This window comes from Vipera berus (assembly GCF_964194415.1).
Source record: "Vipera berus genome assembly, chromosome: 2".
Taxonomy (NCBI): Eukaryota; Metazoa; Chordata; class Lepidosauria; order Squamata; family Viperidae; genus Vipera; species Vipera berus.
In genome coordinates, this window is record NC_138203.1 from 134,731,605 (window position 1) to 134,747,189 (window position 15,585).

Here is a 15,585-nt window from a genome sequence, read left to right on the forward strand (position 1 = left end):
ATAGCAGCAATTTCATTTCAAAATTCAATGGGAGTAAAAAGTCCCATTGAGAGAATGGGGAGGCGGAGGTTTGGAGAGCTGGTGCCTTTTGGGGCCGAAAGAAATGCGAATGAAGGCAGCAGCTCTCCAAATGGGGGGCGGAGGTTCTGCCTTCGTCCATGTTTGACAGAGGCAGCAGATCTCCAAACCGCCACCATCCCGTTTGCAGAGCTTCCGCCTTCGTCCATGTTTGACAGTGGCGGCCAATCTCCAAACGGGTGGCGGTGGTTTGGAGAGCTGCGAGCCCAGCTCTCCAAATCCCCACCGTCTCGTTTGCAGAGGTTCCGCCTTCGTCCATGTTTGATGGTGGCAGCAGATCTCCAAACGAGCGGTGGCGGTTTGGAGAGCTGCGCGTGCAGCTCTCCAAACCTCTACCGTCCCGTTTGCAGAGTTTCCGCCTTCATCCATGTTTGATGGTGGTGGCAGATCTCCAAATGAGTTTCCGCCTTCGTCAAACATGATCTCCAAACTGGCGGCAGCGGTTTGGAGGCCCTGGGGGGAGGGGCAGGGTGCTTAGGCGGGTCTGGTGGCGCCCGGGCTGAAAACGGTGCCGCAACCCATCACCCATCGCCAGGGAGACTTGCCGCTACTGCTGTGCAGGTGCCTCCCAAGACTGCAAGCTTCGCACGGGAAGCCTGGCATCCGGGGAAGCAGCAGCGAAAGGGCCGCCTCCCTTTCCCCCCACCCGGCTTCAGTTGGGAGTTTTGTGCTCTCGAAGTTGGCGAGGACTTTTCGGGCTAGCTAGCAGAAGAGAAGCCGGGCCCTTCCTCCTCGGGAGCCATGAGCAGGTATGGGAAGTGGTGCAAGCGTGGCCTCGTGAAATTTGCCCGCACCCTCTTCAAACTCGTGACGGGCAGGCTTAGCAAAGGTAAAGGCGAGCAGTAAAAGTGATGTGGGAATGGCAGGCAGCGGCAGAGGGAGGGAGGGAGGGAAAGGAGCGAGAAAACCAGCCGACACCATTCGCCAATCGTTGGGTTTAGGGAACGGAAGGGTTCCCGGTTCCCTTTGGAGAGGGTGTTTGCTGCGCTTATAGCGTTTTGCAGGCCGAGAAAGGTGTGCTGTTTGTTGGGTCACTTCTGGGCGATCACGGGGGCCCTGGACGATGTGGGGTTTTGCAGCAAAGCCTGGTAGGAAAAGGCTTCATCGGGACACGCTTTCCTGCTTAGGGGGCTTCCGAAGCTACGAATCGCCCTTTCCAGTTTGCAGCAGTAGTGGCAGCAGCTGGAAGGTGGCATGAAAACCGGTCCGTGAACCTCTTGTTTCCTGGGGGAAAGAGTTGGAGCCTGTTGTTTTGCGCATGCGCGTGCATGTGCGCACATGCGCACCCTTCTTTGTGGCTCCCAGTTTTTTCTTTTCTGAGGGAACCGGTTCCGAGTGGCTCTTTCACTGTTTCGGGTTGTCGGCCCTTGTCCTAAGTCATTCACAACAATTGATAAAAACGATAGAATGGAGTTTAGAACGGAGTTTAGAATGGAGCTCTCCATTTAAGCTATCAAGTTGGAAGATCACTTAAAATCATTTATTAGAGTATTACAGTTACATCATAAGAATTAATATGTGAGCACTGAGGATTGAAAAGAGCATTGCATTCTGAATAAAAATAAAAGGAACATTTGCAAGGGAAAAATGTGAGAAGGGGTAAGGGTAAGAGACGTTCTCAGTGCTTTCTGGACTTGGGCTTGAATATTTGCTTTGTTCACAAAGGCTTGAAAATAGACCAAAAGGAAACTTTTATCTACAATGTATGGAATGCTTTCCTGCCAGTTATGGTTCCTAAAAAGGAGGCTTTTCTTGAAGGTTAAGGCTTGTGGCAAATGATTGGCAATACATTTGAGAAAGGAAAATTTAAAATACAAGAAAACCCATGTTGCTTAGCCAGTGCAACAGTACTGCAAAAACTATATTTCAGGTACTAAAAAGTCAATACTGTGTGGTCAAGAGAATTTTTTTTTGCCAAAGTCATTCAGAACTGTAAAACTGACTGCAGCCCAAATGGTTTGGCAGACTCATTTAGCCACTGAACTGCTGTCCTGCAGCCTCTGCCTGGCCCGTGCTTTCTTCCTTGCTAAGCTCAAAGATTATGTCACTACACCCCACTAGGCTTCTGGACAAAAGCTTTCTCAGGTGGTTCCTGGCCTTGCTGATGATGTAACACAGTCTGGAATATTATTGCAAAGGTACCTCCCTTCCTAGAATCACACGGGCCATTTAGGCCATCTATTCCAACTCCTGCACTCCGTCCAGAAATCCAAATGAAAGCATATTATATATTCCTTTGTTTGAAGTGGAATAAACAAAGAAACAAATTTTTTGCAAATCTTTCCTTTACTACAAAGCTTGAAAACTTTTCAGTTCTTAAACAATGGGGCTGAAAATATGGATTATTGTTGCATTGGTGAAATGGTCTTACCAGTTTTCACTATAACTGAAACCAATTTGTTTGCGCATTTGGACGACTGTAATACATTTTCTACAATGGAATCTAAAGTGCTTGTGCTGGCTTTGGAAGAAGAATCCCCAATATGTAATCTATTATTGCAGTTGGCAAATAAGAGGCAGGCAGCAATAAGAATTTTGCATCCCAGCCGGCAGAGTAACGGGTACGAGGATAGCAAGACGTCAAAGCTTGTTCTATGCAATTGGTGACCAAGCAGAAGTTCTTGCTGCTCAACTTCCCGATATTGCAGATATATCTGTGATCTAAGAAATAAGAAGCAAAAAATGGTCAATGGATTATCTTTCTATAGTAGCTTCTATGCTATTTTTTATATAGAAAAATATGAGTATTCCATGGGAGAAAGGCATAGTGGGAGATAAGGTGTCAAGTACCCTTGTTGCATGTGAACAATGAAGAGCAATATAAAAGGTTTTCTTCAGTTCTCAGCCCAAAGAGAATACTGAAAATATGATGCTTCAAAAGTGGAATGGCTTTGGATTGGTAGGGACTCTCAACTCAAAGCCAGGGCCTGTCATGAGGTCAACTGAGTCACTTCAAGCAGAATGAATTAAGCATCTTGAAAGTGTCATTATTGTCAAGCCATTCATCGGTTATTTATTGTGTTATTTTATTGGTATTACCCCAAGATGGAGAAACATGGGATTTTCTATCTGGTGTGAGAAAATAACTTGACTAGTTAGCATCTTCACTCCAAATGAGGACATGAAGGACAAGTGTTGCTAATTTACTTCAAGTAGCCATATGTCTTTGTTGGCTTTGGTTACCTTTGTGATTCCTGCCTCTGCTGGTTCTCAATAACTCATACATAGACAAAAGTCTTTCTAGGGTTCCCCTTTTACTTACAAGCATCCAGGTATGGCTGTCCATAATATTCTTTGACGTGTGGAGGCATTTGGCTGAACACACCCTGTAAGTGCTGTTCTAGGTTATTGAGCATGTTTGTGGCAAATCCCCCGGGCTCAATGATGCTGACTCTGACTCCGAAAGGAGAAAGTTCTCGCCTGTATTGGGATAAAAGGATTACTTTTGCATAAAGAGAGCCAGAGGGGTCGAGGGATTAAGGTCTTGGACTAGGAACTAAGCTTTTACTCTACTCTTGACACAAACACTCCTTGGGTGACTGGTCTTGCTGGGTTTGCTTACTCCCTCTCAGACAACCCAGTTCACACAGTTATTGTTATTGTCGTGGAAGAAATAGGAGGTTGAAGCAATATGTACTCTGCTTTGAGCTGCATTGTGGGTATTTCAGAGTCTTCTTGTTTTCGTGCACGTAAAAATTTGCAGCAGTTATCACATATAAAACAATGTTCCACAACTCTTTTCTAATTTTCTATCCAGTTCTGGTTTCAATCGAATATTGATGTTTAAAATTCTTTGTATCTTTGTGTTTTTTGAACCAAAATTTTCTGGGGTTTTTTTCAAGTCCACCAGGCATGATAAAATGACTGTTTTGTCCACATTTCCAACATAGATTTGAGGGACCTTTAGACATATTTTTCTGGAGTCATATGTTAACATTAAATCATATAATAGAAGCATAAAAATTTCTATTAAATGATAACCTAATGTGAATTTCAGTTCTTCCTACTGTTGCATCAACTATGTGCAAAGTTCCTAGCCCATTGGTCGTGCTGGTGAATGATCTCTGGCGGTCTCAGGACAGGGGTTGCTCCTCTGTCCTAGTCCTATTAGACCTCTCAGCGGCTTTCGATACCATCAACCATGGTATATCTTACTGCGGCATCTCAGGGGGTTGGGAGTGGGAGGCACTGTTTTGCAATGGTTCTCCTCCTACCTCCTGGGACGTTCGCAGTCGGTGCTGGCAGGAGGGCAGAGGTCGGCCTCGAGGCCTCTCATTTGTGGAGTTCCTCAGGGGTCGGTCCTCTCACCTCTCCTGTTCAACATCTATATGAAGCCACTGGGTGAGATCATTCGTGGTTTTGGGGTCGGGTATCATCAGTATGCTGATGATACCCAGCTTTTCATCTCCACCCCAAACCACCCCAGTGATGCCCTCGATGAGATGTCCCGTTGCCTGGAGGCGGTTCGGGTCTGGATGGGGAGGAAAAGGCTTCGGCTCAATCCCGACAAGACTGAGTGGTTGTATGTGCCAGCATCTCGGGAAATTCAGGTTATTCCATCTTTAACCATGGGGGGTGAGGTATTACCCCCCATAGATAGGGCTCGCAACTTGGGTGTCATCCTGGATTCACAGCTCTCCCTGGAAGATCATATAGGAGCTGTGACCAGGGGGGCCTTTGCCCAGGTTCACCTGGTGCGCCAGTTGCGACCCTATCTGGACCGGGATGCCTTGCGTACAGTCACTCATTCGCTCGTGACCTCTTGTTTAGACTACTGCAATGCTCTGTACATGGGGCTGCCCTTGAGGACCACTCGGAGGCTTCAGCTGGTGCAGAATGCGGCCGCGCGAGTTGTGTTGGGGGTCTCCCAATACTCCCATGTAACACCTCTACTCCGCGAGCTGCATTGGCTTCCAGTTGCCCTCCGGGTAAGATTCAAGGTGCTGGTGATGACCTATAAAGCCCTAAATGGCATGGGTCCGGATTACTTATGGGAGCACCTGCTGCCGGCGTCAACTTCCCTTTGTCCAGTGTGCTCCCACAGAGAGGGCCTCCTCAGGGTGCCGTCGGTCAGAGAGTGTCGGCTGGCGGCTCCCAGGGGGAGGGCGTTCTCTGTGTGCGTGCCAGACCTTTGGAATCATTTACCGGTTGAGCTCCGGATGGCTCCTGACCTTCGCTCTTTCCGCTGTGACCTGAAAACTCACCTCTTTGAACAAGCCGGCCTGGTCTGATGGGTTTGGGGTATTTTAATTGTAATTTTAATTAACTTTTTACTGCAATTGGGCTATTCTATTTAATTCTCATTTTAACTTTTGTATATTGTATTTTTATTGCATTTTATTGCCCTGTACACCGCCCTGAGTCCTTCGGGAGAAGGGTGGTATAGAAATTAAATAAATAAACAAACAAATAAATAAATAAATAAATAAATAAATTTTATCATATATTCTTTCAATCTGTTCTTCCATTTCAAATTTTGAGAAAATTATATACATTTTAACCATTACATGTTCATTTGGTATAATGGTTAAAGTAATGGGCTAAAAATGGAGAGATTCTGAGTTCTAGTCCTCCTGTAGGCATGAAAGCCAGTCTCTGTGCATATACAACTGTTTGAAAATTTTGAGAGCTTCAGGACTGCAACCTGAAGGCCAAATTTCTATCTCAAATATGTGCCCACTAATTGTAGACCAGAAGGACTAAGTGCCCTGCTGCTTCACATGTAATGCTAGACAACATTTGCTGCTAAAGAAGAAAAATAGCTCATAAATGAAGGCAAATATATGTGTACCAGGATAATGTTGCAGGATCCAATCTTGGTCAGTGACCGGGACCAGAGTTTTTGACTTCTGAGCTTTGGGATTCATGTTGGAGCCCATTCTCAGAGAACATCTCTCTAGTAGAGTGTATGCTTTGGGGTGTTCTCTGTGTGATATTTATATGGTGCTTGTTGTATGTCATTTTTATATATTGATTGGGGTATTGATGGCTCACTATTAAATTGTTGGCTGTTGTTTGCTTGTACTATCAAGCCCTCAACTCTTAAGTACTTGATAAGCTGGTGGTAAATCAAAGACTGAAAATCTGGTTCTCAGCTCACCCATAAATAAATTGATGTCCTATAATTCTGGTGCCTGCTCATTGTGTAGGCTAGTCAACCATTTGGCAGCTTCCCCTTCCAGGTTCGCTGTTATGGCATCAACCATTCTGGCCCTGTCTGGGTAAGCATTCGCATAACAATTCAGGAGAGCCCACACCTGATTCAGGAAGAAAGACAGCTTCTCAGGGTCCCCATCAAATGTGGGTTTCATAGGGGGTGGGTCCACAGGCTGTTGCCCCCAGTAAGCTTGCTGTATAGCTGGCCACTGGTGCTGGGTTATGCCTGGTAACCCCTTGGCTGGGCACCTGGGCTGGCAGCACGAGCCATCGCTATGGGACTGGGGCTTCAACGAGGAGGTGGAAGGGTTGGGGAGCACCTGTCGCCTTGTCCATTGGAAATTACCTGGTGGGCAATTGGCTCCACTTCTCCCATCTTGAGTCAGTCAAACTTCTCCCTCAGCTGCTCAACAGAGCGGCTGTGGATGGCAGTCAGGTACCTCCACTCCCCTGATTCATCCCACCCAGCTGGCTGCTTCACCTTCCTCAGGCCTGGTGAAAGAGAGCTGTGGGATGAGCTCAATGGGAATTCAACTGCAGCAACCTTAAAGGCGTTTCTCCACTGCAGGACAGCATCCGATCACCAATTTCCTCTGAGGGTCAGTACTCCTTCTTGCTGCATCAGCCACTCCGATGGGATTACCCTGGCTTTTGGCCTTGCTCCAGCTGTAGGGGCTGCACTCTCCACTTGAACTGTAGACTGCATTCCATTAGCTGACATTGCGCAAGACCAGTGGCCGACTCCCCATTCTTCTCCATCTTGACCTCTTCCCTGAGTCTTTGTCATCCTCCTAAAAGGGTTAGGTAGGAGATCAGGGCTCAGGACCCCAAGTTTTAAAATTTTAAGGAGACCTGGTTTAATGTCATGGTTCTGATAGATGAGACCAGTAAAGGCAGAACTCCAAGGCAAGAGGTTTCCTTAAAGAACATGTTTATTGGTTACAAAGTATCGGCACAGTCAAAAGTAAAACCAAGTCTGGAGTTCCCTCCCAAGCATTACAGTGTTACAAAGTTGAACTTCCCACCCCAATACACTATTTTGGCGGGCTTTCTAATGGAAGGCTCAGCCCGCCAAAAGTTAGGCAGCTATGACCTTGATTCCCATGGGACAAATTATTGTTTAGTCTAACCTTAAAACCACTCATCCCCTCTCCCAGTACTGTGGCAACCGAAAACAAAGAAAAAATGGCTTCAGCCAAGATCATTGCAGTATTGTCATAATAACTGCGAGACGGACCTTGGAGTCCTAGTGGATGATCACTTAAATATGAGCCAGGAGTGTGTGGCAGGAGCCAAAAAAGCTAATACAATTTTTGGTTGTATAAACAGAGGCATAGATTCAAAACCAAGTGAGGTATTAGTACCACTTTAAGGTAAAGGTAAAGGTTGCCCCGCACATGTGTGCTAGTCGTTTCTGACTCTAGGGGCCGGTGCTCATCTCCGTTTCAAAGCCAAAGAGCCAGCGCTTGTCCAAGGACGTCTCCGTGGTCATGTGGCTGGCATGACTAGACACCAAAGGCGCACAGAACGCTGTTACCTTCCCACCGGAGTGGTCCCTATTTTTCTACTTGCATTTTTACGTGCTTTCGAACTGCTAGGTTGGCAGAAGCTGGGACGAGTAACAGGTGCTCACTCTGTTACGCGGCACTCGGGATTCAACCCGCCAAACTGCTGACCTTCTGATCAACAAGCTCAGCGTCCTAACCCACTGAGCCACCGCGTCCCTTTATAAAGTACCACTTTATAAAACATTAATAAGACTACACATGGAATACTGCATCCAATTTTGGTCATTACATTACAAAAAAGATGATGAGAGTGGAAAAAGTGCAGAGAAAAGCAACTAACATGATTAAAGGCCTGTAGACTAAAGCATATGTAGAATGGTGGCAGGAACTGGGTATGGCTAGTCTGGAGAAAAGAAGAACTGGAGTGACATGATAATAATATTCCAGTATTTGAAGGACTGCCACAAAGAAGAGGGGGTCAACTTATTTTCCAAAGCACCAGAGGGCAGGACAAGAAACAATGGGTGGAAACTAATCAAGGAGAGAAGCAACCTGGAATTAAGGACAAACTTCCTAACAGTGAGAACAATTAACCAGTGGAATAACTTGACTTCAGAAGTTGAGGGTGCTTCATCGCTGGAGGTTTTTAAGAAGAGACTGGACAGCCACTTGTCTGAAATTGGTATAGGGTCACCTGCTTGAGCAGAGGGTTGGACTAGAAGATTTCCAAGGTCCCTTCCATCTTTATTCTGATGGAAGCTAACCACCAGATTGCAAGGCGAGGGCTTGGCAGTACAAGTGAACAACAGCCAACAAGTTAATAGAGAGCCATCAACTCCCCATCCAACATCTAAAAAGCCACATACAACAGGCACCATATAAATACCACACACAGAACAGAGAGAAATTCCCTGAGGATGGGCTCCAGCACAAGTCCAAAAGCTTGGAAGACAAAACCTCTGGTCCTGGTGACCAACCCAGATTGGATCCTGAAAGAAAAAAAGCTACTAGGTTTACATTTTACCTCAGAGTGTCTGAGAAGGCTTCCACAGCAAACTTGGAGAGGCAATACCCACCTCCGGGGTGTGCCAGTCTTCCCACCACACTAGACAAGTTGACCACTCTCCCTCTGGCTCTCCTCACCAGGGGTAGCATGTGGAGCGTGACGTCAATCAGCCCAAGTAAGTTGACTTCCAGAATCTTGGCAAAGTCCTCCTTCTTCAGCCACTCATTGGGAGCAACCGGATAATTAATGGCTGCATTGTTTACTAACCCCCAAAGTCCTGTGAGCAGGAAAAAATGGGATTCAGAAGGATCTTCATGAGTCTGTCTTGGAATAATCTTATCTGGAATCCCAGTTCCTTCAGTTCTGCTTTTTATATCACTTATAACTCCCAAAGATAAAATTCCCTAACCCACTCACAGGGTTGTTGTTGAGGAGAAAATAGGAGGAGGAAGAAGTATAGGTAGTTCTTGACCTATGTTGACAATTGAGCTGAAAACCTCTGTTGCTAAGTGAGATATTCGTTAAGTGAGTTTTGCCCCATTTTACCATCTTTCTTGTCACAATTGTTAAGTGAATCACTGCAGTTGTTAAATTAGTAACGTGAATAAGATAAAATAAAATAACCTTTATTATCACTTTTTCTTTGTACATACTGGCACATATTAAAATGTGCCAATATGGTGGATGCCTGGGAAAGGGCGGCCGCCGGGGCACTTGACTGCGTTGTACCCTTGCGACCTCTGACCCGGCGCAGATCCCGCTGGGCTCCATGGTTCTCTGTGGAGCTCCGGGAGATGAAGCGTCGGAGACGAGGTCTAAAGAGCGGTTGGAGGTCCAGCCGATCCGAATCTGACCGATTGCAGTTAAGAACCTTTATAAGGTCTTATCTTGCGGCGATAAGGACGGCGAAGTCTAACTACTTTGCTGCCCTTATCGCGTCCGCAGATAATTGCCCGGCCGCCCTGTTTAGGATAACTCGCTCCCTCCTTAATCAGGAGGTGAGGGAGGATCCCTTGCGGGGACGAGCCGAGGAGTTTAGTCATCATCTGGCGGACAAAATCGCTCAGATCCGGACCAGTCTGGACTCTGACTGGGCAGAGTCTGATGTGGAGGAATCGGACGGTCTTGAGCATGTTATCTGGACTGAGTTCGACCCTGTTTCCCCTGATGATGTGGACAGGATCATGGGGAGGCTGAGCACCACCACCTGTTTGTTGGATTCGTGCCCCTCCTGGCTAGCTTATGCGGCCCGGGAGGGGACACGAGGCTGGTTCCATGCAGTAATAACTGCTTCTTTGAAGGAGGGTGTCTTCCCTGCCGCCTTGAAGGAGGCAGTGGTGAGACCCCTCCTCAAGAAGCCTGCCTTGACCCGGCTGTTTTAAATAACTATCGTCCAGTCTCCAACCTTCGCTTTTTGGCGAAGGTTGTTGAGAGTGTGGTGGCGCATCAGCTTCCTCTGTTCCTGGAGGAAACTGATTATCTGGACCCATACCAATCGGGTTTCAGACCTGGATACAGCACGGAGAGGGCATTGGTCGCGCTGGTGAATGATCTCTGGAGGGCTAGGGACAGGGGTTGCTCCTCTGTCCTGGTCCTATTCGATCTCTCAGCGGCTTTTGATACCATCGACCATGGTATCCTACTGTGGCGTCTCAGGGGGTTGGGAGTGGGAGGCACCGTTTTACGGTGGTTCTCCTCCTATCTCCTGGGCCGCTCACAGTCGGTGTTGACGGGAGGGCAGAGATCCGCCCCGAGGCCTCTCATTTGTGGAGTTCCTCAGGGGTCGGTTCTCTCGCCCCTCCTGTTCAACATCTATATGAAGCCGCTGGGTGAGATCATTCATGGTTTCGGGGTGGGGTATCATCAGTACGCTGATGATACCCAACTTTTTCTTTCCACCCCGAACCAACCCAGCAATGCCCTCGCCGTGATGTCCCGGTGCCTGGAGGCGGTCCAGGTCTGGATGGGGAGAAACAGGCTTCGTCTCAATCCCACCAAGACTGAGTGGCTGTGCATATCGGCATCTCGGGTCAACCAGACTATTCCATCTCTAACGATGGGGGGTGAGGTGTTACCCCCCATTGATAGGGCTCGCAACTTGGGCGTCCTCCTGGATTCACGACTCAATTTTGAAGACCATATAGGAGCCGTGACCAGGGGGGCTTTTGCCCAGGTTCGCCTGGTGCGCCAGTTGCGACCCTATCTGGACCGAGATGCCCTACGCACAGTCACTCATGTGCTCGTGACCTCCCGTTTGGACTACTGCAACGCTCTCTACATGGGGCTGCCCTTGAGGACCACTCGGAGGCTTCAACTGGTGCAGAATGCGGCCGCGCGAGTTGTGATGGGGGTCTCCCGATACTCCCACGTAACACCTCTACTCCGCGAGCTGCATTGGCTTCCGGTTGCCCTCCGGGTGAAATTCAAGGTGCTGGTGATGACCTATAAAGCCCTACATGGCTTGGGTCCGGGATATCTGAGGGAACACCTGCTGCCGGCATCAAGTTCCCTTCGTCCAGTGCGCTCCCACAGGGAGGGTCTTCTCAGGGTGCCACCGGTAAGAGATTGCCGGCGGGTAACACCCAGGGATAGGGCCTTCTCAGTGGGGGCGCCTGCCCTTTGGAACCAGCTCCCAGTGGAGCTGAGGACTGCCCCCGACCTCCGTTCATTCCGCCGGGGCCTGAAGACCTGGCTCTTCGAGCTCTCTGGCCCAGGCTGAGGATTAATTTATTTTAATTGGGGTTTTATTTATACAGGGATAAATTTAATCTTTTTTAAACTTGGTTTTAACTTTTGTATTTTTGGTTTTTAATTACCCTGTAAACCGCCCTGAGTCCTCCGGGAAAGGGCGGTATATAAATGTAATAAAATAAATAAATAAATAAATAAATAAATTCTCATGCCCCAAAGAATGTATCTATGTATGTTTGTATGTATATATATATATATACATACGTACTTACATACAGGAAAGTGAACTTCCAATAATCTTTTCTGCCATTCTCACCACTCTCTGCATAGCCTTCCTGTGCAAACCAAACAGTAATACAATATACAACAGTAATACAATCCAAGTACAGGAGAAAGAAAATGTTCTCTTCTCATATGACACAGAAAGCAACCAAGCTATCCTACCCATTAACTGCATACCTAGAAACTTAATAGTACTAACCACCCCCACAACAATGGTCTCTTTGTTTTCCCTACATTTAGAACCAAGCTCATCGTATTACACCAGTCCACCAAACCTTCTACCTCCTCCCTGTAAGCACCTTCATTGTCATCATGAATAAGTCCAATTGACAATGGGATGACTGAACACGGCTGCCTAGTCATGCCCATTCCACCACAGACCCCTGCAACACTGGCCCATTTAACTATGCTTCCCTGCCCAGGCAAGGACCAGTCAAATCTCTGTAGCATCTTCTCTTGTGAGCAAGGAATGGTGCAGCAGAGAGAGAAAACATTCCCCAATCAGCAGCAATGTCCTGTATTGGTTTTCCCAGCTAGCCAGCCACATTCTGCACAGGAGCCCGCTGGCAGGAGGGAAATTCATCAGGCAAGCCATGGCCCTACGCACTTTCAGCTTCTCCCAGTAGCTGATTGTCTGCCAGGACAGGTGGCTATTTGCCCTGTACAGCCAATGGGCTGGGAAGAAATTGTCCCTCTGTGAATCGTCCAGGAGGAAGGGATGGGGGACTAGTGGCAAAGTCTAGTTCCCCACTAGTGGTGGGGGAAAAATTCAAGAGATTCAAGGTACTAGTAATGGTGTTTAAAGCCCTACATGGCAGGGGTCCGGAGTACCTTAGGGAACACCTGCTGCCGGCGTCAACTTCCCTCCGCCCTGTGCGTTCCCACAGAGAGGGACTCCTCAGGGTGCCACCGGTCAGAGAATGTAGATTGGTGGCCCCCAGGGGGAGATCTTTCTCTGTGGGCGCCCCGGAGCTATGGAACCAGTTACCGGTTGAGCTCCGGACGGCGCCCGATCTTCGCTCCTTTCGCCGCGATCTGAAAACATACCTGTTCGAACAAGCCGGCCTGGCCTGAGGGGGGATTGGTGGGGTTTTTTACTATCATTTTATTGGGGTTTTTATTAATGTACCAACTGTTTTTATGGGCATGTATTTAATTATCTTTTAATTTTTGTAACTCTGTGTTTTATTCTTGCCCTGTACACCGCCCTGAGTCCTTCGGGAGAAGGGCGGTATAGAAATATTAATAAATTAAATTAAATTAAAATGCCAGCAGAGGGTCAACCAATGATAAATGCCCATGATGGGTCAATTTGGTGGGGGCCCTGCAATGAAGCGGGCATGGCCAGGTAGCCACACTCAATTGTTCTAGACCTCTACTATTGTCTTTCCCCTTGACTTTGCTTGTCAGAAGGTTACAAAAGGGGATCATGTGAACGTGGGACTGCAACTGTCATAAATACGAGTCCTGTGCCAAGAGTTTGAATTTTGATCTCGTTACCAAGAATTGTAAGTGTGAAAAATGGTCATAAGTCACTTTTTCTCGAACATTTATTAGATCAATTGTTGTAAAGCTGACAACTACGGTGGCTGTATTATTTGTGTTTGCTGCTTTGAGTTACTTATAAAATAATAAAGGTAAAAGTAAAGGTTTGCCCTGTCCAGTCATATTTGACTTTACGGGGTGGTGTTCCTCTGTTTCTTAGCTGAGGGAGCCAGCATTGTCCAAGGATACTTCCATGATCATGTAGCCAGCATGACTATATGCCGAGGCACAGAGAAAGCTGTTACCTTCCCATCAAAGTAGTACCTTATTTATCTACTCATATTCACATGCTTTTGAACTGCTAGATGGGTTAGAGCTGGGGCAAGAATGGAAGCTCACCCTGTCGCATGGCACTTGGGTCTCATACCTGGCCTGTCACCTTTCTTTAACTATTGAGCCATCGCGCTTCATCACAAAGTAAGAAAGGCAGGATAAAAATCTAATCAATAAATAATTGGGACCCCATGAAATATGAAGGAAGACCTTAAGCTCCTCTTGGAATTTTCTACTCTGGCAGCATTTTCTACCTTCAAACAGCTGGTTTGTCAGAACACCTGAAACGTTTCAACGGTTGCTTTACCCTTAGGCAGGGGTAGGCAGCCTTGGCTCTTTTATGACTCATGGACTTCAACTCCTAGAATTCCTGAGCCAGCCATGTTCCCTGGCTACTTCCAGCTCCTGTCACCACCTCTATTCCTCTTGCGGGATTAGTTGGAGACAGAACTTGCTCATTATCAGTCACCTATATTATCTATTTATACTATATTATCCAGCATTCCCTTCAAGAATACTGCTGGGCTAATTCTGAATGTGAGTTTAACAAATTCTGTTGTCTATGGATTCTGTATATCTTGTCTTAAGTCCTAAGCTCTTAAGTACCACATTCTATATCCTGTAAATATTTGAGAAGCGTTATAAAGAATTTGACTCCCTCAAGCCTTTTTTTTGTCTCTGTGTGCTGAACCCACAGAAATTCAAGGACATTTCTTTCATGAGAGAGTTCTTATTTCTATGTCTCTTCTTATTGCCCAAATGATTAGGGAAAAACCCTCTATGCAGTAATGGGATTCAGCCAGTTCGCATCAGTTTGGCAGAACCAGTAGCTATTTTTTTTGTTGCCCAGGGACAGATGGACTTCCGGAAGCATCATCCACACAGAGAACCGGTTGTTCTCATATATGAATCCCACCACTGCCTCTATGTATAAAATCAACTTAAGAAACAAACTAAACAAGTACATAATTAACAAACCAAGAGTTTGGTTTAAATGTGCACTTGACTAATTAATGCATAATGAGAAAATGTACTATGTCTCCTGGAGAGGTAAAACCTGGTAGCTTGAAAGAAGCCCATTTTTTTTGCACTGCTCCCGCATAAAAATTCCACACAGGATAATAACACCAGCTGCCTGCAATTAGTGCAGGTTCGAGTCCCACCAGGCTCAAGGTTGACTCAGCCTTCCATCCTTCCGAGGTAGGTAAAATGAGGACCCAGATTGTTGGGGGCAATTAAGCTGACTTTGTAATAATGCCGCTTGGGGGGGTGTATGAAAGCCCTAATAAGCAGGCATATACATAGAATGAAGGCTACTGCTAAGCTTGTAAGCCGCCCTGAGTCTTCGGAGAAGGGCGGGATATAAATGCAATTAAAAAAATAATAATAAAATAAACAGAGTACATCACCTTTGTTCCCCACGCAGGTTTTCACCCACTCAGTTGCTGCTGCAACATTCTCAGTGTTGGTGACATCCAGCAGAGTGGTTTTTAACCGGTCCGATGTGACCTTTTCCAGCTGTTCTGCCGCTTCTGGAGTGAGACAAGAGGCCAACACCCGCAGACCCTGAGCATCCAGCTGCCTGGCCAGCTGGTTCCCAAAGCCAGAATCACAGCCTGTGATGAAGACATATTTTTCCGTCAGGTTCTCCACCGTTTGTCTTTCCAGGTACCAACGGTAAAGGAGGAAAAGAACAGCCACCAGGACAGGCAGAAGGAGCCACATAGCTGAAACCTGCCTGGAAGAATGAGAGAGAATGGAGAAACTAGCTGTCCTTATATCCAGGTACAGGTCAAATATAATACCTATCCTGTTCCAAAGTTGAACATCAGTTAAGATGATAAGATCAGAACATCTGCATGTGGCAAGGCATCATCAAAAAACCACACAGCATATTTTCTCAGAGAGGTAATTCTGTTCTCCTTGGAAAATATTATGAGGTGGTGTGCAAAAATCCACCTTAGAGTGATCTACAATGGAACAGTCAGCAAGGGATGTTGATGATGCTTTCTTGTAGAACCATAATATATGCACATCCCAAAGTGG

The 15,585-nt window shown here is 46.8% G+C and overlaps 1 protein-coding gene across 1 annotated transcript; it reads right to left on the reverse strand.

Annotated features, from left to right (window-relative positions):
* Positions 1-2,521: 2,521 nt before the first annotated feature.
* On the reverse strand, positions 2,522-15,264 carry LOC308662821 (retinol dehydrogenase 7-like; the record flags this gene model as incomplete). The annotated part of the gene is made up of 4 exons (XM_081318966.1): positions 2,522-2,739; positions 3,341-3,498; positions 8,767-9,025; positions 14,949-15,264. The coding sequence occupies 4 exons, from the start codon at positions 15,262-15,264 to the stop codon at positions 2,522-2,524; spliced, it is 951 nt and encodes a 316-aa protein (XP_081175092.1).
* Between the last annotated feature and the right edge of the window lie 321 nt (positions 15,265-15,585).